Source organism: Corvus cornix, chromosome Z (assembly GCF_000738735.6).
Source record: "Corvus cornix cornix isolate S_Up_H32 chromosome Z, ASM73873v5, whole genome shotgun sequence".
Lineage (NCBI taxonomy): Eukaryota > Metazoa > Chordata > Aves > Passeriformes > Corvidae > Corvus > Corvus cornix.
The window spans coordinates 37,314,213-37,341,098 of NC_046357.1; the positions used below are offsets into that span (position 1 = coordinate 37,314,213).

At 38.2% G+C, this 26,886-nt stretch overlaps 1 protein-coding gene across 2 annotated transcripts in view; it reads right to left on the reverse strand.

The window, feature by feature from the left end:
* Positions 1–3,203: 3,203 nt before the first annotated feature.
* Positions 3,204–26,886, reverse strand: part of DAPK1 (death associated protein kinase 1) — an 88,315-nt gene continuing 64,632 nt past the window's right edge. For both annotated transcript variants that reach the window (XM_039566853.1, XM_039566852.1), the window contains 12 exons: positions 26,760–26,858; positions 25,190–25,387; positions 24,007–24,204; positions 20,583–20,681; positions 17,763–17,840; positions 15,516–15,738; positions 12,961–13,149; positions 10,965–11,162; positions 8,697–8,835; positions 7,678–7,798; positions 6,191–6,379; positions 3,204–5,591 (listed from right to left, as the gene is read on the reverse strand). In XM_039566853.1, the coding sequence (XP_039422787.1) occupies positions 4,359–5,591; positions 6,191–6,379; positions 7,678–7,798; positions 8,697–8,835; positions 10,965–11,162; positions 12,961–13,149; positions 15,516–15,738; positions 17,763–17,840; positions 20,583–20,681; positions 24,007–24,204; positions 25,190–25,387; positions 26,760–26,858 (2,964 nt within the window). In that variant the 3' untranslated portion in view covers positions 3,204–4,358. The remainder of the gene's footprint in view (positions 5,592–6,190; positions 6,380–7,677; positions 7,799–8,696; positions 8,836–10,964; positions 11,163–12,960; positions 13,150–15,515; positions 15,739–17,762; positions 17,841–20,582; positions 20,682–24,006; positions 24,205–25,189; positions 25,388–26,759; positions 26,859–26,886) is intronic.

Sequence of the window (26,886 nt, forward strand, 5' to 3'; positions counted from 1 at the left end):
GGAGCCGGAGTTTGGGCAAGATGGTCCAGGTTTGCCTTCTCTTGGGAAAGGCCAGTGAATTTTAAGATACATCCAACTGACGCAGCAACATAATTGCTTTCTGAAAAATGATCTTTAAATATGCATGTGCTGGATCTGGACCTCACCCAAAGTAGTCTGGGTAGTGCAAAAATGCTAGGTCAGCTTCTTTAATGCAAAACCGAACCAGCTCCACTGAGATCCTCATCTGGCTTTGAGGCAGCATAGCTGATGGTCCCACTGTTCCATACAGAGGAATACCATCAGTTCCCTTCTATATACCGCTCATCTGACTTCTGAAGACCCAAATACTTTAACCTGCAAAGTCTGAGTGGGTTGGCTGTAACCCTTTTGGAAAGCAAGTACCTTAGGAACTGTTGAAAACTGATTTTCTTTCTCTTTTCCACCCATTACCTTGTCTTCTAGTCAGACAGTGCCTGAAAAGAAACAGGAATGAACTTTCGATGTCTTTTTGTGTGTGTGTGTGACCCAGTGGACTGAGTTTAACAAATAAAAAATCAAATGGAAATAAATTTTAATATTTTGCAGAGTGCTTTCAGGCCACCTTCAAAGATGTACTGCTCCATCTCCTCAGACTTAGCCAACAGCATGCTTCATTTACGTTCTTTAGAGTTACAACTTGGGCATTACTCCCCATTTCATTGGCAAAGCTGAAATAGTGATGCAACTCAAATCGAGGCACCTGTTTTAAACAACAGTGCTGCAACACAGCATCTCTGCAATAAAAAGGTTGCAATTAATTAAGGAGGTAATTTCTCCTTTGAGGGAGGAACACAGCCAACAGAGGTTTAGGACCTGGAATTGGCTTGCAGCACAGCCAGCTCTAACAACTTCACTGTTGCTCTCTGTAAAGACCTGACTATTTAGGAAACTGGCTCCTTTCTGAACCTCCTGGCTCTGTCAAGCATGTGACATTCGGGAGTTTCTAAACTCTTGTAGTTTCATAAGTCTTTCTCAATCACTTGAATTCCAAAGATCCTAAAACCTGTGGCTGTCTCCATCTTACCCTTGTCTCCTCACCCTTTTAAGGTGAGAAGTCATATATATCCACCTCCACTCGAGGCCACGTCTGGATGCCCTTGGCCCACCTTAAAATCATTTGCATGTAACCACTGATCTCTTGTGGCTTTCCAAACTCACTATTCAGGTTAGCAAATCACTTGCATGTAGCCACTGATCTCTTGTTACTTTCCAAACTCACCAGTCAGGTCAGCAACAAAACTTACAAAGACAGTACAACCAGTAACGCGCAATAAAAATAGCAACGTGAAGCACTTCTTTTATTCGATGCATGCTGCTGCATGCTGGGGAGAAATCATTGGAAAAATGGCCTGCACCAAAGTGTTTGCTTCTACCTTATCTTCTTCTGAAAATTTCTTCAAAATTTGAATCTGGGTGTCAGTAGAACACTTTTCTAAACTGCAAGGTAATCTGTAATGCATCTTGGCCTTGAGCAGCAAACTTGAGAGTTTGTCTATATTACGGATTTTGAAGACAAAATTAAAATTGTCACTCATTGCTTTATCCTCAGTGTTATGTTTCTGCAGCTCTTGTCTGAAGCTACAAAGATGGTTAGTATCCAGCTTCAGTTATTTCACTGTCAGGAGCTAAGCTTACCATGTTCCTTGCATAAACTATACACTCTGTACACATATGACTGAACTTTTTTGACCTTTCAAAGACCTGCATTTTCTCCATTTTTGGAGTGAGTCAGGGCAGGATCTGTGCATTTTTTAAACACATTTCTTAAAACTGTAGAATGAAGTTCTCCTTCTAGTTGCATTCACAAAATAAAACGTGGAATTAATAAAAGTGAAGCGACAGAAGGGATTGTAACACTTGGTTAGCCTTTTTTTTAATCCCGAAATTGTCATCTAGGAAAAAAATTTGTCTTTTCTTGGTCAGTAGCACAGGATTTATAAGAAAAGAATCCAAAGCTATCCTATGACTGTGATTCACTTTCCTGAGACTATTTACCACAAAACCTGTAAATGATGCAATAGGCTGTGACTGCTAGTCAAAGGTTCATCATAGAGTCCACTAAGTAATTTATACTCCCAGGGCTGCATTTTAGAGTAAATGGAAGCAAGAAACCGTGAGGAACATGCTGTTGGGAAGGGAAAAACAAAAAGAAAGCAAAAGGAGTAGTTAATGAGTGTTGGTAAGTTGACCACGCATCTCAAGTGTGCATAAAGCATCTGGGGAGGCGGGCAGGGGAGGAACCTTTTCGGGTAGAAACCCAGTAAGTTTTTTGACATGAGAAAGACCCCTCCACTTATCAGAATCTGACAAAAGTACTAAAAATGTCTACAGCTGGAAGGTGAAGAATGATAGTGGCCATTAATTGACAGAGGTACACACAGGCTGCATGGAGCTGGGCTCTGCACTGAGCTGCTTTGAGCAGCGGTGGGAGATTCTGAACACAGTTTGTCAGTGGCAGAATATCAAAACACAGACAGCTCAGGGTAGGACTGCTCATAAACTATACTTCTTACTGAGGACTAGACTTTAAAAGAATGGTTAACTATAGAGCCCAGCAATAGCCGGGACCTGGGGAAAGATTTAATGAAGTAAGAGTAAAATAGGCAAGGAAAGGCAGGGGGAAACAGCAACTAGCATTTTAAGAAGACCTTGCTTAAATCCTTTGCAGCATACACAGGGCAGAGGTATTGTGCTAAGCTGCCTGCATAGAGTGCCATACCAAGACTGTGCAGCTAACAGGGAGTGATGCTGAGATTTTAAATAAGCAGCATCAGCACAGTCCCTTGTGTGATGAGGGGATATTTAATGTAAAGGACCATTATTGCAGCACAAGTGTCCTCTCCCTCTGCAGCACAGTATTATCTGGAGGATTCCTGATGATAGTCTCACATTTGCTCTGTTGGTTTCCATTATGAAAAACCACAAAGGAAAAGCTATGTAGCAAACTGCTTCGGCTTGCCATTTGCTGAAACGAATGCAGATCTCTCTGCATGCACAGGGACCACCTCTGCAGTAAAAAAAAAAAATACATAAACATTCCTGCAGCTTACTAAGAAATCCCCCTGAAGTCAAACAGGAGGTTCCCAGAACTTCAGATGGCAGGCATTGCCTCTCCACAATTGTGACTGTAAAGAAAAGAGAAGTTTTGATACCCTTCATCAACACAATGTGATCAACAAGGATGCAACAAGCAACAGTTTATTTGTAGAAAAATCCTTTAAAATTTACTACATTGTAAGATTAGGGAAAAAATAGTCTTAATATATATACATACAATATATATAAACAAACACATATCGCACCATGAAAATTACATGCTTTTTATAACAGAGAATGGGTCATATTCCCTCATATCAATTTTAAAGTTATCACTGCAAGAAACCTTGCTTCCTTTTTTTTTTATCCCCATCAAAGTTTTCAAGTACAGGAAGTAAGTAATGCAGGATCTAATAGTAGAAAACCTTTGTTATACACAAATTACAACTGACAGCTAGACAATATTATTCTGCAGTATTCAACACTTGTGGTTTTTGAACTCTATAATGATATGAACTTTTACCTGAGGTGCATGGAAATAACGAAGCATGATAATTGGCAAGTTTAAGAGATTTTCACATTATGATTTGACTGTAATTGAAGTTGATTAGGTATCACATGTCTATATGTATAGTACTGGCACAAGAATGCTCTGCATGAGTCATCACCAATGTCTTAGAAGTGCAGGAAAAATTAACAGGCAAGCACCACTTGCAATGATAAGCATGCAGACAATTTAAGTGAAACAGAGGTAGCATGTTCTTTAAACTCCAGCAGGGTCATTCAAATGAACTGCACTCTCCCTTCTGCAAAAGGCACTCACTTTTTCAGCTAAAAACAATGCGCTTAAATTTGGTCATATTGACCACAAATGGTGGATTTCTCTCCTTACAAATATAAAAAAATGTTAAGCAGAGGACACAGTGGAAGGGAAAAAAACAAATGTAAGAAACACACATAAAAGGTACTATGTGCTATTCCTCTCCCTACCTTTTATGGGGAGAATTATATAAAACAGTTGCAGTACATAATCCAAAAGTTAAGACTTTCCAGTTGAAATGGCAGTATTAAGCAGCACATTCTCTATCAGAAATAGTTTTAAACCACCAGAAGTACAGCAGTCTTTTTAATAAAGAGCAACAATTCACAGTTAGGAGTAGAAAGTTTATGAACAAAAAAGGTGGTGCCAGAGAAGGATCCTTTGATCCAAAATCTCGTAAATTAGTATGCACTGTAACTTTTATGCAGTATCTTTTATCCTTTCTGCGCTTTGAAAGGATGCCCATGCAAAACACCTCCTCTTACCGTGACACTACAGAACTAATCGAGTTATAAGATGTGCCACTGTTGCAACTGGAAGCATAAGCCTCTTGACCATTAGCATCTAAATTTATTTTGAATACAGAAGATGCCTTCAGTAAGAAATCTGCTGCATCTCTGCGACCTAATTCCCTCAGTTTAGACATTAGTATGCCTACAGTGCTGTCAGGTGCATTACTCCATTCCTGCAGAAGGGCATGGACTGGGCTTGAGAGAAAGTAATTTTGTGTTCCATTATTTGTATTGTACTTTGCAACAAGATCAGGGAGGCCCAGGTTCATGGCCAGAAGGCACCAATCTTTGCCCATTGGATCAGGTGGATCCAAAAGTCGGCTTAGTTTTCTCCTGGTGAGTAGATTCAGATCAGAAACATGGATATCCATTCCTAGGCTTCCCTGGGAGTAAACATCGAGACACCCAAAACAAAGTATACTGCTAAAGCTCTCTTTATATCCCCCCATAGTGTTAGTTAATGATGTCTCCTTTTGACTCTGTGCACGGAAAAAGTCTCTAGGCTGGTAGACCATTACTGGCTCATGATGTTCCCTCAGCTGCTGAGGACTAAGGTAATATTTCCCAGTCAGAAGACCTGGTAAGGTTGTGGCTATTAAGTTATCAATGGTGCTGCACACAGAATCCAGAAGTAAACAGCACTTGATCTTCTCTGTTTCCAGTCCTCTAACTTGAACCTCTATACCCTGCCCATGGTTGACCAGCAGCACTAAAAGCTCAGCTCCACGATTCATAATCTTTGATCCGTTTACCCACAAACGTATATCAGCATCCCCCTCTGTGCTCTGCTGATGAATCCACCTGCAGAGATTCACCTGAACTTTATGAAAAATTCCACAAGGAAATGGGGTAAGATGTTCCACAGGAACTATTCGAACACCACCATAAATCAGCACTTCATCCTCCTCATCTGTCCAAGACCTGTGGAGATTGTCAGTCTTTATGAGAGCAGGAATATCCACCATTGCTCCACTGCTAAGGTCCCTTGCACAAATATCCATGGCATCCAAAATCTGTATCAGTTCTTCCACGTCACTATCTGTCACCAGACGCTGGATGTCCTCTATAGTGTACCGACCTCTATAGTGATGGAGGGCTTTTGGGTTCTCCACTGACAGGATTTTTCCAAGAACATTAGAACAGAGCCAGCGAGGATCCAGAAGCACAACATCTTGGACAGTTTCACTCTGCATAATGTTAATCTGTTTATAAATATGAAAGTTACTGTTTATATCCTGTGAAGTACAAAATAATAGCCGAAGTTCTTGCCTTCCTAACAGACTGACCCCATAACTTGATTAACACTGCTCACAGGAAAAAGCAAACAGTGCATTTAAATATATGGCAAGTACTCAGAACAAAAACCAGATCTTGCTGTTGTTTTCCACTAGTAATGAAACCATTAGAGCCTAACAGCTGGAAAGCCTAGTCATGCCTTGCAAGCTGTTTATGCAAAGCTGTTATCCTACTATTCAATTTCTAATGGACACATATAAATCTCTCATATGCAGTGAACACTTCATTGAAGGTGATAACATAGTGATCCTTTCTGGGTATTTTATATTCTTACAACTGTAGCAATAAACTAATTATTCCTGTCTCAAAGAGGTTATGTTGAACAAAATAGAAGCCACAAGACATAATGATAACAGAAAGCGTTAATAAGCAGTCTCTACTTATGTCTTAAGAGGAAGAGAAAAAAACCAAACAACTTTAGACATCTGCTTAAACTCATAAAGCAATATTCTACCAGAACAATATCTTGCAAACAAAGAGATGGAATTTACATAAAAATACTTACTTCTCCTATGCTATGCAACTGCTGTGCAATATGCCGTAGGTCATTTTCGTTTGCTAGGGGATTAAGGTGTTCCTGTACATCATAAACAAACTGCTGCAAGGACATCAGCTGGTTGGGTCCATTAATTTTTCTCCATGAAGGCAGTGTGGAGATTATTTTTTCACACAGGTGAGTCATAGGTGGGCAAGTCTTAGAAAAGCACAGAAAACATCCATTTGAGAATAGTGTACTATTTTTTTTTAATGGAGGTCTAATGGATCTAAAGAGTTCCTTTGTGCTAGACCCTTAGTCTTTCATCTGGCATTCTCTTGCCATAAAGTCTATCTACCTTTCCTTAAAAAAGTGAATTGCAGAAACCAGTTTTTCACTGAAATAAGCAAATTTTCCAAATATCACCATGAGTTGCCCTCATAGATCTGTAAATTAATGTTTATTTCTTAAATTATCAGGATTTATTTAGAATCTGTGCTCATCAATATCTGTACAGTACCAATTTACTTAAAAGATGAGACGGAGGAGTACTAAATAAGAAGCAAAAATGGTACTTTGATGTATTGATTGCCTTAGACATGATGCCTTCTTCCCACATTCTCAAGCCACAGCCTCCACTTCTTATGCAGTAAACCCATTCAGATTTCAAGCTAGTGACCATAGCTAAAATAAAGTTTTCATAGAGAAGAAAAGCTTATAAAATCAAGAGACCATCAGGAATGTAAAATAGGCTGAATTTTGCATAAATCCAAGTATTTTCCTCAACCCACAGAATTAACTCAGTAATACATACACTCTTAATCAATTACAAAAAAATGCATTTCCAAAGTAGCTGCAGAAAATCTTGTTGGTGTGTAACATAATATTAATCCATTTAGCACAGGCTACAAAACTTTCTTAGTTCTTAGTATGGAAGGCTCCATGGATTCATGGTGATAATATCAAACCATGGCTACACTTTACCTTTAGTCTCACATGCATATACCTACACATACAGATACAACTGAAGCAGTATTTTTCAATTTAAAAATGCAGTCAAAAGTTAATACAGATTCAGTTTACATATCTATATTTGGAATTGTCTTTCTAACAGCTGAGAAAACTGTTCTAGTCTGGTGGGTTTTTAATGAAAAACTTACTTTCTTGAAATATATTTATTATATGTTTCTCTGTTTCTCTATAATACTATGCTGGAATCCAATAGCTGCCAATCAAAAAAGAAAATTATGACTTTGAACTGAAATCTCAAATTGTTTCCTTTCAACAGAGAGTATTTTGGTCACCTGGTCAAAACAGCTACTATTTTCTAAATACTGACTGAATCTTTGATTTCAAGGGTTTGTTTATCACAAGACCTGTCAAGTATGCTGATAGAAAATTGGAACAACAGTGGTTTCTGTATGCTTCATTGTTCCAAGTTTGAAATTTACAGAAGATTATTACACAAGATGTTCACATTTTGGCTGATCCAACCCATACCATAGGGCACTACTTACAGAAATTATCTGGCTTCTTGTTTCTTGCAAATGATTTCGAAGAAGCTTCATATCTTTAGACCCAGATGCTCCAGCATCCAGGACAAATAACTTTTCTGAAATTTGCAAATCATTTCCAAATCTAAAAGAAAAAAATTCTTACTAACTTAGCCCCAAATCCAGTTTATTTCTTAATACAATTGTACTTCAGTCTTTTCAATTGATTAAGATACTGCCCCTCCTGCCTTCCTCCCCCCTCCCCCCCCCCCACTGTGCTGGAATTCCTACATCTGTTTCTTGTACAACCCAGAAAAGTGTCTATACTCACAGGTTTGGATGGTTTCTCACACCCAGTGTTCCCACTTAAATGCTCTGCATTTTCCACTCTGCATATAAGGTATTGTTACTTTAAACAATAGTATGTTCATGAAAAATTCCCTATTTCCATCTACCATTAGCAAATGCTCCAGACATTTGCTGAAGAATTCTAGAAGTTTCCCTAACCTCTCGATACCTCTTGGATGACCTTGTCACCTTGTGTGACTCCATAAAGTCCAGCTTTTTGCAAACCATGTAGGGTTTGTAGAGTACTTCCAGGCCTCATTTAAGTTTTTTTCATACCTATCCTACATCAGTTCAGAGCTAAGGGTAGTTCTCTGATAAAGTTTCCTCTTTTGCATCCAGAGTTTTTAGCTGCAAACTGTCTACTTTTCTGAGACCAGGGCAAAACCTGAGCACCAAGATGTTAGATGGAAAGCTGGAATGGGTCTTTGGATGTAGCCCAGTGTTTACAGGGTGAGACTGCCTATGCTACAATTAATTTTGACACCACTGGGCTCATTTTAGCTCAGGGCAGCTTACTCACTGTACTATTGGTGTATGTTTCAATTTTAGCACAATATAGGCTTCCTGAAGTTATTCAAAATACCATAATATCATAAAGCCGTATGAAAACCTTTTACATATTCCAATGCATTTTAGTATTTTTTCTTTCCAATTAGCATGTTTAAGTGCTATGTATAAATATACTTCCCACTTACCTGTTCCTAATTTCCTTCAACAAGGAGATGTCTTTGTCATACCAGAACTCTCCCCCAACAGGCCGAGGCAGATTCACTATGTCAGCATGTGTGGCAACCAAAACAACACGCAGGGGACTCTTCAGCTTCCCACCAAATGCTAGAAGAGAAGCAAGAGGACTCCCTCACTATGAGGCATGCCTACGGAGATGGCTGATACTGAGCCAGGAAAGCAGAAATGCATTTTACATTTTTCATACCAATCACTTTTGTAGTGATTTACCAACTCTAAGCATAGCCATTAACAGTGTAGCTGCCGGTGCTCTGGCAGTTATCTGCTTATAGGACTGTCTATATAAGGCCCAATTTTAATAGCTAGACTACTTGAATAACATCAGATACATTTATATTGTGGTACTTTATTGGTTTAATAAAAACAATAATCAATAGCACTAATGATATTGCTACTAACTACAAACTATGACAGCATGAGGAAAAAATAATTAGAAACAACAGCTTCTTGAAAGGGTTTTGCATAATCTTTGGATGGTCCTTTATACTACAGGTGCAGAAAAGAGGATTGTAAGAACACAAAATGTCTACAATATTCATATGTTGATATGAATGCTATTTTGCAGTACTTACACAAACAATGACCTCTCACTTAAGTGAGAGTTAAGTAGGAAAGCCTGGCAGAAACCATGAAAAAGAATGAGAAAGAAAGAAAGATACAAATGGCATGAATGAGGTGACAGTACGGAACACAGAGTTTTCAATCTTTTCTTAAACTCATATTCCAGAAAAGGAAAGACATCATTAGACTAATTTTAAGAGCCAGTACACCTAATCCTGCTCTTCTAGCCTTAAAAAATCTTCACATGTGAGAAATATGCTTACAACACTGCTCCGTTCTCATCAACTAAGAGCTCACACAATCTTTTAATTCATAAAAAGCCACAATTCCCCAAATCTCTGCATAGCAAGTGTTTTGTAATTATCTTATTTTTTTTAAGTGAAGTAGCTGAATAATGCTGATAATCAGATAAGCAAGAAGAAAAAATTAACTGAGATTTCTGACTCTGTTGAACCAAGAACTATGTTTCCTTGCTAGAGTGAGGAGCTGTGAAAAGCTTTCAGCAATTGCAAATTAGCTGTATTTGCAGCTTTGATACCTTTTTGCAAATTTCTGAGCTTTAACTTTCACAGGTAATTTATTGTTGGTTAGATCCAAATGCTGATATTAGTAACCTTGTAATTTAATCTAAAATAGAAAATAAAAGCATGCCGATGCCTGAACTGAAAACCAAGGGTTGGCCTTGGCTCATTGTGTGCCTGAGATAATGCGTACAGAAACAAGCAGAACACAGAAAGAGAGACAAAACAACTCTTTGCACAATGTTAAGTATTTAATACATTTGTCTGGTGAATCTCTAGCGTTGTTACAAATGTCCTTTAGTGCTGAGTTAGATCCACTGGCTGGAATAATCTTTCAGATCATGGAACCAAGACATGTGTCAGAAGTGTGTTAGTCCAAGAAACTGTCACAGTCTGCAGACCAATACTCAGATACAAATGCAAACAAGTTACAAGTTACTGTATATACACCTGAATTACCAGACCTTTTAAGAAAAATGTTACTAAATGTTAATTTGTTTGCCCGCCAAGTAACTTTCAGTAAGCCTGAATATAAAACAAGTAAAATTACTTAAAACCGGTGCAAAATTGAAGAATATGTGAAATTTACAAGAAATATTGATTTCTGTGCATCAGCACCAGAAAGTTATCATATTTGAAGTCCAAATACAACTCTAGTTAAACACATGAAAGTTGCACATACTGAAGGGTAATGCTGTTTCATAATACTGTTCCTGTTCTGTTGTCACTGACAAGACTAATTTATGCTGAAAACACTGCTAATTGGGGGCTAGATATAAGAGGAATTTAAGCAGTGTGTCTAAACTTTTGGTTTTTTTTTTTTTTGTGTTTTGAATGGTTCCAGCCCTCTCTTGGCAGCTTATCTGACATAAAACTTCATCTGCCATGTACAAATGTAAATCCCCAGTGCCACAAGATATTCACTGTACTTTGTGACCCTTTTTAATTGAACTAAGTGGTGTATGCAACTCTTCCAGCTTCTTCCACAGTTAAATTCCCTTTTTCCAAGAAACCTTATGTAAAGTTTGTTTGAATACGTGGGGATGAAGACACCCAACACAGACGATGTACACAGTTGCACAGAAGCTTTATTCTACAGACCTCAATACTTCATTAACAGGCAGAGGAACATACCTATTGGCTCCTCAACTGGGACCAATGATTTCAGGAAATTGAGCCAAAAGGTCACTTGGTTTAATTGGATTTCATAAGGCTCCTCAAGACTAAAAAGCACTATGTGAATTGCAGTGTGATCATTGGCAGCAAAATAATCGTAACAGCAGAAGTACACAGGGTTCCCAGAGAATTCCCAGATGCTGAAATCACCAACTCCTGAAAAACAGACAAACAGATGAAGAGATCACACTTCACCAGTAAGCATGAAACATCTGGCCATGGAAAGACAAACAAAACAGTTAATCTGATTTAAACTTTTGCAAAGATAAACTGTATGCATGTGAGAAAGCAAGACTGAAAATGCAATCATGATCAAAGGGAACAAGTTTCAGTCAGTTTCAGAGGCTTAGCAGTTGGACCCTCAAAATCTGCTCCTCTCTCACATTCCTTCTCTAGGACATTTAGCTGGATGCCATATGTAAGCAACTGTGTTAAATGCATGCAGTCTTATGCAATTACATTGAGCTTTGCCTTGAACAACAGCAGCAGATCTTGTAATTGCCTTGAAAATTAAAAATAATGGCTCCCATTCTTTTCCTGTTCACCTCAAAAAAGCTTAATATTTTTATTAATTTTTCTTCTTAACGTGCCACCACTAATTTTAGAAACTGCTGAAGCACATTCTCAAAGAAGCCACTTTGCTTTGCCGAATTTTACTATTCGCATTGTGTTGGTAAATCAGGGCTGAACAATCGCCATGGTAAGGATTCCAAGAGCTCCATGCTTCTTTTTGCCACCTCCTTTAGCTTTGGGTGAGAAAAGTGTTAGTATGCTGCAGTTCCCAGATGCACCATCTGATTAGGGTGACTGATGTCTGCCACACTTGTACTGCCTCTGATTAAACAGATTGTGATTAAGATGCACCTCAAAATTCTAGAAGGAGAGAAGTCAGAAAACTCCAACCTGCTGTTATGAGTACAGATATTCAGAGGTCACCTGTGTGTACACTTTATTCTGTATCAAGACAGCACAGAGAAAGAAAAGAAAGTCCTTCTGAGAGTCCGTGGCACAACTCTGTTTCACTGCAAAATTTGACTGGGTTTCAAATTATACTGAAGGAAGAAATTAGCCTGCACAAAGAACAAGCTTTAGCTACTTGGCAAACTCTTCAGCATCTAGGATAATTGTTCTGTCATTTCATTTCATTACTGTGCACTCATAAGCAGGTTTCTGTCTCCAAAATAAACTCTTGATTAATACTAACTCAGCTTCAAAATTGCAGCTGCTAAGGCACGCAAAACATTTTCCTTATGAAGAAGAGATTTGACCACCTATATAAATGATGGTTAGTATGGCTGGTGGAGTATAAGCACCACTTGTGTGATCTCAGAGTCAAAAGCCATGTGTGTACTTACAACACCTTCTGTGATTGACCCCTCTTACTGCTAACTGGCTTCAACTGCAGAGCAGTTAGCTTCCTTGCAAAAAAAGAAATGAAATCAGAAGCTCCACTCACAATAACTGATGAGCTCCAGGGCTCACCAAATATGCTCCAGCCATGTCATGGGGTGAAAACAGTATGTCCTTTGCATAGCTGGGAATATAGTTAAATGGTGAGGACTAAATGGGCCAGACTAAATCTGATAAAATCTCCAGATGACATATAGTATAAGTGAAGAAGCCTTCATACTAGTAGTATGGTTGGCTACTTTGCCAACCTGCTCCTGTCATACCAATCCCTCTTTTCTACTCTTCTACTTACCTCAAAAAAGTTTCTACGTAATACTATAAAGATGTGACATGAGTGATTAAAATGTATATTACAGCAGCTACAGAACTTCAGGCAGATTTACTTTCTCCTTAAACAAATTATATCCCACCAGCATTGAATTGTCAAACACAGTCACTACTATACCAAGTCAGACTTTTCCCCCCATTTTTATTTTAAAAAACAAGTAAAATGGCATTAACTCTCCTGCAGCACTAAAGCATCCCAGCCCAGGGCTCTTCTTACCATGCAAGCAGGCATTCTGGATGTCAATGGCCTTGGTGGACTGGTCATCAGAAGAGAAGTGAGAATGATGAGCAGGTGATACGAAAGTTTCTAACATGCCTTTGGTCAGGCCTGGCTCAAACATCATACTACGGCTTCTCACACTGACATTTTCACAACCGGGATAAAGATTCGTAATACTTACTGAAACTGGGTCAGGGAAAGGAAAATGAGATTACAAACCATGTGAAAATCACAACCAGATCACTTCAAAACAAGTATGCAAGCCATAAAAGCAGATTAAAAAACCCAAAGTGCTCTTCAAAGAAAGGAGATGTCTATGAAGCTGTGGGCATACACAACTACATCCTTATTCTGAATGATTAAAAGGAAAATATTAGAATGATCCTATAAAGCACTTATGTCCATTAACAGATATACCTCTGAGTGGGAAGCATAGAGAAAGACTGAATTTTATGGGTATGAAAGGTTTCAATAATTAAAGTTCTATGTTGCAAAGCTATATTGCCTTTTTTTTTTTTTTTTTTAGCTAAGGGCTACAATTTCATTGCATGACCTATTATTATTGGCATGGAAATGTCACATATTCATATTATTGATTCCTGTAAAAGTATCAGAAAGTATCACTGTGTAACAAGTGTCTCTGGGGTGGTGGGGGAGAAAAGCAGACCCTTAACCAAAACTATTTTACTAATAAGCAATTTTTAAATTTCATGTTTATTCAGATTCCCAGAGTGCAAATGAGAAACAAAAGGGCTTTTAAACTGACTTGCACCATCTAGTGGATAAAAATTTCGTTCCTCCACTAGTTAGCAAATTCTAATATTTGGGTTTTACAATACAAAGATATTACCTGTTAGCTGTAAAATTATAGTTTCATGTTTGATCTCCTAATGTAATATTTTAAATCTTTGGGCTCTTGTAAATAAATATTTGGTAAATTCGCACACCTATTTTTACAGAATTTAAACAAACACATAAACAAACAAATCATGTCATCAAGTATAGATCAAATTGCGCTGATTTAAATATTTTTCTGATTATGTCACTCAACCCATAACATAATTTACATGCTATATAATGATTTACATCCCAAAAGAACATATACTGAAAGAAGCAAAAACCAAACCTCCAAATGTTAAAATAACACCATAGTAGCTTTGTATGTATAGGACTGCACAACTTTCTGGCTTTATATCTCGGTAAGCTCTTTTCAAGGGCATGCTTCAAATTCATCTTTATTTCTACACTGATTTGCCTATGTGACTGGCAGTCTTTCTGATTTTATGATGGTGTGAGCACATAACACCTCTCCTTTGGTTCTGTTACAAACTATCACAAAAAAATCTTTTTCAGTCAAAACCTTCCTGTACTGCCTCCAGGAACTTATATTCCCTGAGTGACTTATCCCCCTTTGTATGACACAATAAATTAAGATAAATAAATCAAGAACTTTTAATTGGTTAATTTAATCAAGTTCTTCTTTCTGTTATCACAGATGTGAGGCCCTTGTGTTAAGTAAACATCAAATGCAATAACAATCTCTGTGGCATGGATCTTGCCTTGCCAAGCCACTCTTTGAATGCTCTAGAGCTTCCTCAGGTGAGTAGAGAGAAAGCAGAGATCAAAACTACTACTAGCACTGTTCTAACATTACATAAAAATTATGAACAAAATCCAAACCTGCAAGTATTATCCAAAAGGCTTTTTTTTTTAAAAAAGGCAAGCCTGGCCCCATCTAAAACTTACAGAGTAACACGACTTCTAAACATCAATTTAAACTTGAGCTCCTCAACATGCTTAGCTTGTGTACATTGTGTAGGCTCCCAGCATTAGAAAAGGGACCTGGACAAACAGTTCACTGGTCTTTCCACTGTACCCCTGTGGGTCCTTCCAAAAGTGGGCACATGCTCAGGTGTAAACCTAGCTAGTTTCTCCACACCTTGTAGCTCTTCCCACTTTGCACACGCCAACTGGTTCTACATGAGCAATCTATTCCCTAATATTTGCAAATATTTACTTCAGTTTAGAAAGCTTTCATTTATTTTCACCGTGTTTGGAGACAATTTTAGACACCTCTAACTGGGCTAATTCATCCTGTACCTTAAGGAAAAGCACTCCAAGGCATCAGAAGCAGCTCTGAATCCTGCTATTACTTCAAAATCACATAAAGATGCAGCAACTGTTTCAATTTTGCAGTTCCTCCAGCAAAAAAGAAGCTATTAATGACACTGATGTTTGCAGCCTAGGACTTTTTGTGAAAAATAAAAAGCAGTGTTTACAAGTCCTGTCCTCCACTCTGCAAGTTCACTTATGCAGCGTGTAAGCAAACAAAACCTTAACTACTCATATATTCTTCACACGTGCTGGTCCTCTTCTTCTACTTTAGGTACAAGCCTATGCACAGAGAAATCAATCCCTCTCCCCTTTTCTTTTGTTTCTTACATGCTAAGGCTGTCCTGTCTTTTGCAGTGCAGCCAACAGCTTTTTCTTAGGAGCTTAGAGATTAAGAGGAAAATCTTTTCTCATATGAACATTATGGCTCAAAACCATACCTGAAGGTTTGGAAGACAAAGGGGATGGGGGGAATCTGCTGGAGTTTGTGGAGGAGAGCCTAGGCCTACGTCTTCGGAAAAAGCTTCGTAACAGGCCACACTTCAGAGACTCCACAAGGGTGGTTTTCCCAGCACCAGAGTGTCCAAACAACTTCAGTTTGATCCGGGGCTGTGGATTCTGTGTGTGCCTCAGCTGCTGGATAAAAAGCCCCCGGTGCGTATCCTAAAATTCAACATGAAGAAGAAATCACAACATGTGGCAGGGAACGTCTGCCTCCCAACACATTCAGCATGGGGTTTAGATACACTTTCTTGCCAGACTGGTGTTCATCATGCAAGCCATCAGTTACTGGACTGGCAGACAGGATGGTTTTGTGCTCACTCTCAGGAGCCACCTTGGTATTTCATGAAAACTGCACATCTTCAGGCTCAACATCAGTGATGGAATCAGAATGGAATTCTTCTGACCCCCAGTGGAGAGGGCAAAGGCATCAAAACTAGCCTCTTTCAGTACCCATTCTCCTAACCCAGCAGTCTCAGAAGGTTAATCAATATACGCTTACAGAGTATACATGCAGCACTGAAGAATTTTGCTGTGACACCTATCACCTGAGCAATACAACAATTCAGTGTGCATTTCTTCTCTTCTTTACATAAACTTTTTCTGTGCTTCTCATGGTTGGGTGAATTTTAAGGAAACAAGGAGAAAGCAGAAAAGTGGGAGAGCAAAGTAACTAGTTGATTCATCTTCCCTTTCTTCATTTCCCCGTTTGGAGCTGAGAGAGAGGCTCTGTTGTTCTGCATTTGCACCTAATTTACACATAGGATGAGCCCCCCGAATTATAAGCATGCAGCAACTGAGCTGAGAAGTTTGACAGAAACAGCTGTGCATACAATTTAGTTCCTTCCTCACCAGCAAGCATTTATTTAGTAACACTTCACTGTTACAGCTAATACTGAATCCTCCACAAGAGCCACTATGATAGTAGGTTCTTCATCTGTCTGTATTAGAGGCAAAATACTTCACAAGCACCAAAAATAAGTGTAAGGTATGTTCTGTACTAGATTATACTGACCATTTTAAGTAGTACTAGAATACTTTCAGTGGTTAGATAAAATTTTAAAATTTCAATTGATCAGATTCTCTGTCACAAAGTATAGTCTAATGAAGTTTATGATCACCATGCATTTTCCCCACATATATAGAGACAGACCTTCAGCAATGTATATTCCACTATCAAGAAGTGAACTACAGTTTACTAATATTTCTTTCAAAATACATCTATCTGACCTTCTTCTTCTGTTCTAGGTCAATTTGTATTATTTTCATATTTACATCATGACTGAATCACAAATTTACCTGCTTGCATGCAGACACAAGAGATAAGAGTTTGGTGTGGGGATGTAACTATGCAAAATGGAGCCTATTATGACAAACATTTACAAAAGCTGTCATTGCAAAGGATGTCTGAACTTTACGCTTTCTCACATCTTCACACATATGTAGTTTACAATCCTGTTGGCAGGCCTAAAGGACATGATTCTACTTCCACCTTGGCAATACATGGTGTGCACCATCTTCTACTAGCAACAGAAATGGTAATTTATTTCAGTTTCTCCAATCATAGACTCAACATTATAATTGTAACAGGATTAGTTTAATTGGTCTGGCTCTTGCCTGTAATCTCCAGGCAAGTAGCCACTCAACCTTCCCAGCATGAGTGATGCTGCCTATCTGACTAATCAGTCTGTATCAAATGTGTCAGACACACCGCCTCACAAGCCCAGGTCAGCTTTTTGTTCTAGTTGGCAAGACATTTGGATATACTGAAACTGCAGAATTAAAAGATGACATTGAGAACTTATGCAACTTTTCCATACGGTATTAACATTTTCATAAGGGGCACAAACCCCCCATCCTTCGTAACCTTAATCTATGTGAAATGGTGATGGTGAGGAAATAAGTCATCTTGGGGGATGTGCTAATTCTTAATAGGTTTTTTTTAAATAAACACCTTAGATGCTTTGCTAGGCACTGTCAGAGACTGATAGATATAAATCAGTGGTGCAGACTAGCTTAGCCAGCTTCTTTAATATGTACATATTTGCTTTAATTGCTGGCATAATTTAAAATTAAAAATATAAAAAGGAAAAAGAAAAAAAAGACACCATTGCAGTAAGGAATTTTGCAACAGCTTTTAGAATAGCTTTGATGAAAACCACAGTTAAAATTCATGCATTCCCAACCTTTTTAAGTCTTGCAAGCAGACTGGCTACATGCTCATGCTGCTCTGCTCTGGCGAGATCTTCTGCTGTTTTCCCATCCTGTTAAAACACAAATTATTAGCAGCAGTTCCTTCCTTTTTCTTTTACAGATGGGCATCTGGATGCCACTGTAGCAAGATACTTTGAATTCAGAGTCTGAGAGCAAAATCAACACTCCTCCCCCTGAATTCAATTTCTCTTCTCACCAATTAGAGGATGATAGTGATTTCTAGATATTGTCCACTGAATAGATTTAAAAGTTCACAAAGAAGGGACACATCAGCATATTGACTCACATGAATAGCAAGTGAGTGGTTATTTACCAATGGATAAAGACTGACAGTGGCATATCAGCCACTGGAGGATTCCAGAAAGCAAGAAATTTTTAAGGGATGCCGTTTAAATTGCATCAGCGAGTTAAAAAGGAGAAGCAAAGCTGCCTTCAGCATTATGGTCTTGTCATTTAGTTATCTATGTTTTACAGATCAGCAGTTTAATATTAAAAACACTAAAAGAAAAATTGCCCACTACTTTGACTCTTACAGCTACATTATGCTATTGTGTTGCTTTAAATTTTGGTAAGAGGTAACTAATTAAGGAGTACTTAGCTTATTTCACTATCTCAGATAAGAGAATTAGAAAATACATCCACAAGCAAAATAGCAAGTTATTTTCCTATTCAAGCTTTCCTGAAAAGTACAGAGTATCTACACACTGGTATAGTAATATGTAAGCAAAACTGACATATGAAAAGGGCTTGGTTACAGGATCCATGAAAGCGTATTTTACACCTACTGGTAATATTTCATCAAAATTGCTGACTGGCTCCCTGTGTTGCAGATCAGAAAGCCTGCAAGAGCTGATCCTGAGTTCAAGTGGCATTTGCAAGTATCTACATCCAAAATTTTTACTCTATCTGACAATTTTAAAGTTGGTTTAGAAACTTCCATGAGGAGAATCCAACAACATGGTGCCAGTTAGCATGTAAGCACAACAGATTTTTTGGGGCAATTTTCAAACATTTGAAATGATTGTATACTCCAGGAGTGGAAGGTTTTCTAAGGTCACTTAACACCATCCATGCAATCAAATTAAAAATCAAACTAGTCAAAAAATGGGCTTTATCCCAGAAAGGAAGCAAGGACTTCATAATACAGCCCAGTTACTTAATGGGGTTGGAAAAGTTAGCTCCTCAGAAATGCCCAGTGAAAGAAGAAAAAGGCTATTAATTCTACTGCACTGGCTCAGAAAGAGCTGTTAATAAAGTTTTCAGAACAGTTTAATATCCCTCTAGCAAACCAATGCAAAACTGAAATATTAAAATCACAACATGCAAGTTCCTCTGGTCCCCTCCTCCTTTTCCTTCCCTCTGCCACCACGCTGTTGGAATAATGGATGGTTCCATATATTCAGTCTACTACTCCTGCTAGATTTAGTATCAGCACTATTTATTTTGCTATGTCCTTCAAACTGACCTAAACTAAAGAGACAAAATGTACCTTTATCTTGGAAGGACAGTGTCCACATGGGCAATTATACCAACACAGCTGTCTTGACATAAACGAAGAGCAACAGCTCAAGAATTCCCCCACCACCCTTTCATTTTATCTCATCTCTACAGTACATAGTAGTGCAAGTACATATACACAGTGGGATGTAATGAACAGACAAAAAAGACAAAAAACAGGCAACAAAGGAAATCTGTAGAGCATCCTACCGAGTCCACTGCATGCACATTTCATTATTATTAATAGGGGACATGGCAATATACAATCCAATAGCTATCAAAAAGCAATTAGGTGCTAAACTTGTTTAAGCCACAACTCCAAGTTTATTGGCATTCTCCTGCTACATAAGATCTGTGCTTAAAAGAAAAAACTGCAGTACTAAATCTGAGGAAAACAACATAAAGTTTTGTATTTTCTACCAAATGGGTAAAGCAAACAATACAGAAGTTTTCTCCTTTTTCCTCTCCATTTCAGCCATCTCAGGAAAAATTGCTTAGGGAAAGAACTCTGAAAATTGAGGACTCAACTAAAATCTAATACAACATGTCTTCCTCATACAGAGCAATAGTTATTTCTAAGCAGAATACATTGGTTACAATGAGTAGCAATGTAAAACGATCCACTGGATCTGAATATAAAACATGGTTAGTTTGTTCAAAACACATGTAATTGTGTGTATGATGTCTATAATTTATCGTGTGTATGACGAAGGACACTTCAGTCCTGCTGTGGATATGTCATTAGGAGGATGCTTCTCACCTTACTGAGAATGAAAATGCCTTCAGTGTTACTAACTGGAAGCAGTGGTGCTGGCTGATCTGACATGAATGATTTAGTTTACAAGGATATTCGCATGCTAGTTCACTCATCCATTAAACCACACAACTCCCACCATAAAACCAGAAATTTTTAACCCCTTAATGCAAGAAAAATATTTAAGATACATACAATGTATTTGTACTTTTCTCAAATGTGATGTGAAATGACATAAATCTTAATGACAGTGACTCATTGTGCTTATAGAAAGCATAATGATACAAGTAATTCTTAGGTGAAGAAATTATTAGGTTAGATGAAGTGGTAGCTGTACTGTACCGTAATCAGCTCCAAATTCAGTTGCAAGAAGGGAACAAGTAGACAAGAGAGATATAACAAATACCACTCCCATTGTATAACATACAACAGCCTTTTTTTTCTAATTTCAAAACGTAATGTCCTTTTCCTACACCTGTCTCTGAGTTTGTTTTCTACTGTCATGCATAAAAGAAGAAGAACAGCATCTCTCAATACTTACAGAGGTTAATGCTTCTACATTGGCACCGGTAAGACACAGGAACCGGACAATGTCAAGAATGCCATTGTTTGCTGCCAGGTGTAAAGGTGTTCTTCCATACTAACATGAGGAAAGAAGTGTCATTACATTAGTCAAAGAACTTCACTTCAAATTTTATGACTAATAATCAAACGTATTACACAATTATACATACTGATACACAGAAAAGGTTTTGCAAAAATGTGGATACCATATGCAGCTAGCAAGAATTTCTCTTGCTTCTTTCCACTCCCGTGAGATACTTTTCTCTCTCACGGAAGATATTAGCAGAGTTCTATAAGCTATGAACACCGCGACCTTGCTAAGCTTTGTTTATGGTACAGTAGAAAAATATTTTGACAATGGATGTTTTAGGATTTTAGCCAATCACCCCAAGGGGTGGCTGATCCTTTGTCCAATTAGACTATGAAGAAAAAAGTCTATAAAGGAGTTTGTAAAATAATTAAATAAAGGAATCTTGCTGCACAATTCCTGCCCATTGGATCTCTCTTCTCCTCCCTACCACTGAGGGACACTGTGATACAAAAACTGCAAGAAAAAGTACTTTTGATAGCAGCTTAAGTACAACTGCTGAAAGTGCAATTAAAAACAAAGGCTAGACAACTATTTAAAAAATGGGGAAACAATTTTATAGCCAAATCCTTCACAACTGTGGAGGAATTCTTTAGTTTTTTTGGCTATATTTGAGAATGTCTTTTTAATTCCAGAAAATTTAATTGCCTTTTTACTTAATTAAATATGAACAACACTAATTCCTTAACCTTTAGAACTCTGGGTTCTATTTCAATCCAAGTACTACTGAAGATTACATATCTGCAGTCTCCCCCTTTCATCCAAAGAAATAAAAGGAATGAATGAAAGAAGTCAGCATGAAGTATTATATTTTTTCAGTGAAGAGGGAAGGGCTGTACAGTATTGCTTTCCCAATTTTTTCTTTTTTCCATGAGTCTCTTCACTGACAACAGGTCCTCATGACATTCTCTTCTGTTTTCATGTTCAGAGCTACTGTTAAAAAAATTACAATTTATTCTCTTCTGGTATTATCTCTGCTGCTATTACTTCACATTTTTAGGCTTTCAATACTGTTCTTCCTGTCTACAGTCAGAAACAAACTCATAAAACTACTTCTTGAAAGAGCATTTGAGAGCAAAGCCAACTAAATTTCTGACAACTGGAAGGTGAAAAGATGCTCAGGCTCCTCCATACCCAACACCTCAACTCAAGTAGCATCCTGCTTGTATTACAGTGTGGCCAGCAGGTCCAGGGCAGCGATTGTCCCCCTGTACTCGGCACTGGTCAGGCCACACCTCCAGTTTTTGGCTCCTCATGACAAGAAGGACATTGAGGTGCTGAAGCATGGCCAGAAAAAGGGAATGGAGATGGTGAAGGGTCTGGAGCACAAATCCTATCAGGAGCAGCTGAGGGAGCTGGGGGTGTTTAGCCTGGAGAAAAGGAGGCTTGGGAGAGGCCTAGTCAATCTCTACAACTGCCTAAAAGGAGGGTGTAGTGAGCTGGGGGCTGGTTTATTCTGCCATGAAACAAGTGATAGGACTACAGGAAATGGCCTCAAGTTGTGCCAGAGGAGATTTAGATTGGCTATCAGGAAAAATTTCTTCACAAAAAGGGTTGTCAAGCACTGGAATGGGCTCCTCAGGGAAGTGGTGGAGTGACCATTTCTGGAGGTACTTAAGTCATATAGATGTGGCACTTAGGGACATGGTTTAGTGGTAGACTTCACAGTGCTGGGTGAATGGCTGGACTCTGATATTGTAGTTATTTTTCAACCTAAATGCTTCTGTGATTCTATGATTCTAAATAAATGCATGTGATGTTCTACTGCACTGAATCTGTGAAAGAAACAAACAGTGCTTTCAATCAGTATTACACGTATGTGGAACAAAGCCAGATGTTTGGACGAAGGACAGCAGGTAATTTTGTTAATGCTCTGTTAATACAGGGTTTGCTTCTGAAGATGAGAGGTAGAAATTAAGATTCTCTATTTGATAACACTCAAGGTCACCATTCAAATAAAGGGCACTCTAAAAATCTCCGCAGGATACATTACTCCTAAAAGATTAACAAAACAATAACTACAACCATAGCTTCTGTAACCATGTTCTCACAGCCACTGAATATTTGAAGGCTGATTATTTTTTCTACAGCATGCTGGTGGTGATCCCAGTTCAGCATTCTCCATTAGGAAAGAGGGTGACAGCCTCGTAGTCCATTAACTCCACTAAAATGTGCTCTTATCTTTGGATCTGGATTTCATTGCCTGGTCAATCAGATTTAAAATGAGAAGCAGAGGAGCTCATTGTTTTAATTTTTTTCATTTGACAGTTGATGATTTTATTGTTGAAACCAAAAGTTATTGCACTGGACAATCCTCATGCCAAAAAACATAATCATTTTCTTTACCTGGCTAATACAATGTAAGTGCTTTGGTAATAAATAGAAGTGCTAACTAGCAAAGTATTATTGCTAGAATATGAGAATATGTACTTTACCAGAAAAAAACATGAAGAAGCTAAAATACCTGAATCAAATAAATTGCAGATAGTGACATAAAGATTCCTATAAGTAACTTTCAAACTTTGTGGCATATATAAAACTTAAATAGGGCAGAGGACGACAATCAGAGCTAAATATCAAACCCTAAGCACCACAGTCTGTCAGCAGAGTTCAGTGGCTGATCTTGACGTATTCAAACTATCCAAAGAAAGTTTCCTGAAACAGCTCACTCTTCTCTTAAAGATCTTTAGGAGAAAAGCCATAACATAAGCCCATAGGGCATTATGTTTATTTATCTCATACACTGCAGCATGAGCACAACAGAAGCAAAAAAAAAGGAACTAGTGTCTCGAAATTAAGGGACAGGTAATGAAATATTCTTTTTGGAAAGTGCTTATACCAACTACAGATTATTTGCATTTTTAGCTGCCATTCATCTACCAATAATCATTGCAATCAATACTTTTAGCGTTACGACATTGTAGCAGAAAATGTACCAGTCTTCAATTCTGTGTATAACATATGAATTAATGTTACATATGAAATCAAAGCCAGCTGCAATGCATTTCATCTATTCTTTTGCACCTAGATGTAATCTGCATAAAGCAAAGCTATATGGCTAGGGAAGAAGGTTGGCAAAATATACTGTGATAATTCATCTGGGTTCTTCCTTCATGCATCTTTAATAATCTATTCAACTGAAACAAACTGTGGTAATTCTGCGAGGTGAGTAATTTAATACTTTGCTTTTGGCCACTTTAAGAGATAGAAGAATCAAAGAAAAGACTTTTTCATATTAGAGAATTTGAAAAGGTCATCGAATGCAACAGGTGAGCTAATAAACAATGTAGTTCAGCATCCATATTCCATTTACCTTATTAGTGACATCCAAACTACAACTTGCTTCACAGAGAGCCATCACAATCGGCACATTCCCATCTTTGCAGGCCACATGTAAGGGAGTGTTGCCATGTCTGTCTTGGAAATCTACAAAACATCCTTGACTGATGAGAGTTTTAACTACTTCTATTTGACATCTTCTTACAGCAAGGTGCAGGGCTATATGACCATCCTGAAATCAAAAGACAGCTTGTAAGTGAGATCAATAATGCTAAAAATCAAAACATTTAGCAAAGTCACAATCATCTCAAGTAACAGGGTGCATCTCCTTGCTTCAAGAATCACAATAGTTTTTAATTTGAAGGTGGAGGTAGGGAGATGCACCATATCTGTCAAAACAAATAATCCATGAGATGAAAGCAAATTTCTATTAAGCCACTGGTCTTTGCAGTGGAACAGATGAAATACAAATACACATTCTCTTCTAACAGCTTTCCTAGGAGGCAGGACAGTGATCAACTGTAACAACCAGCTGAATAGTGCAAACTCTAGTGTTTACTAGACAGAAGTTAGTTATGCAAAAGTCATGCAATCTGCTTTGTGATCAGTAACTTTAAAGATAGAGCTTTCTCTCTGTGGAACAACTTAAAGAGACAATGTAACTGGAAAAAACAATTTAATTATTTTAGAAAACCTTTTTCTGAACTTACTTTAATAACTATTTTGTTAATATTAGCAATAAAGGTAGTGAAAAGGCCAGCCACGCCAAAAATACAAGCAATGAAATTCTAAATTTATTTATTTGGATTACATCATGAAAGACAAAAACTGATTCTGAATCAACTAGAGTAATATTTTTAAATAGTTCTTATTGGAAATGGGTGTGATTTATCCAACCCATAGGAATCAAAGACCAACAGCAAATCCATCTTTTTCTCTGAAGTTAACAGCTTGTTGCAAATTACAGAACCTGATGTTCCTGCCATTTTTCAAAGAGTGTTACTCATGAGATGATAACTGAGAAGGAAACAATGGATCAGCAAAAACCCAATCATGGAATAATAACCATCAGTGGACAACTTTAAAGACTATTGCAGCCATCAATGGGCTCTGTGCAAACTGCTATGAAAATTTGCATTGTGGAAACAATGCTGACTTGCAGCACTCAAATGAAGCAATTGAGAGATACGTCCCTGTGGTCTCCGGACATAACTAACCTTGTCTGTTGCATGAAGGTCAGCCCTGTGTTCTGCCAAGCATTCCACAATATCATGGTAACCCCTAGCAGATGCCGTCAGGAGTGGGGTCTCCCCTTCTTTGTTTTTAATGTTCACATTGCAGCCTGCTTCACAGAGTGCTTTGGCAACAGAGTAGTAGCCGTGCCAAGCAGCGCAATGCAGTGGGGTTTCTTCTTCCTATTGACATGGAAAATCAAAAAATAATACTGAACCAAACTCAAGGAAGAACAATTCCCCCACTTAAAAAGACAAAAAGATGGTATGGAAAAAAAAAAAAAAGACAGTCTACTAAGTAAGTCCTATAAAAAGATGTTGTAATTTCTAATGCTGACATTCTAAAAGCAAGAATAACTTCAGCTGACATACAAGTGGTTATGGTACCTTGTGTGTCAGCAATCCTACTTTAGATCTATCTGTGCTCCTGAGGCTCTCTCACTTGAAAACAGACCCTTGTTCACAAACACCTTCTATATCCTGTGTGCTGAGACTAATCCAGTGTTTAAAACAGATCGATCACCACAGAGATGCAAATCCCACTAGACTTGCAAGTTGAGGCAGGTCACTCTGCTTACCGTGTTCAGAAGCATATCCCAGTGTTCTAGGAATGAAGGTACTCAGAAACCTGAGTCCTTTAAAGACACATCACAACAAGCCTTTGAAACTGTTTGCATTTGGAGTTCAGTTGCGACTGAAGTACTAATTTGCTTTTTGCTTGAACCCAGGAAACTTCAAAACATTCAACTTCAATTCACTGTATGTCAGAGCAGTTATGTGGAACACCATTAAAAACCTCAAATGTTTCATAAAAACATGCTGAAAGTAGCCCACTGAAAAAGCAGAGAGAATTAAAACCCACTAAAGAACCAGCTCTATCAAATTCTAAGAAATAGGATATCCTTTCTGTACCTGGCAAATATCAAAAAGGAGACAATTGAGGCTGATAGTAGTAGAGGACTTGGACTGTATTCACAGTTTCTGTAAAAATCTGAGCATGTTCTGTCCTCCCTCAGACTAGGGCTGCTCAAACAATAAAATGGAAGTCCTAGAGGACGCAGCACTTGGGGAGGCTTGTGGAACTCGCATACAGAGTCAAATACAGAGTCAAATAATGGCTTTTCTTTTTCTATTAAGCCTTCTCTTCCTTGTTTTCTTACAAGAGTTCAGACCTTTAAAGAAACCCTCCTGAGCCCTCTCATTTTCAAAAATGAGTCCTTGACACTGCAGAAAAGTTCTGTGACTGCTAAAACCAAGCAGAATTCAAGGCAAAAACTAATAAAAATCTTTAGCTGAACTCACAGAGCACACGCCACCATCCACAGCTTCATGGAGTTGTTTCTCCACCTTTAAGCTTTCATTTTTGAGAGAACCTGTGTTTTATAGCACAGGCTGGTTCTCGCAGTTTTTCAGAGTCTTTATCTGTTAAGAGCTATCAAAACCTCAGTAATTCTCGTTTGCAAACATGCTAGAGGCTAAAGGGAAGACTTGAAGTTCTGACCACTTATATAAAGCCTTATTTGTTGAAAAAATGCAGACAGTGCTCATGACTCACCTTGTCTTGAAAGTTTGGATTGGAGCCAATGCTACAGAGAAACTGAACCACATCCACATGCCCATACCGAGCTGCCACGTGGAGAGCGGTCTCCCCGGCCTGCAATTACAGGAGAACATGCCAATGT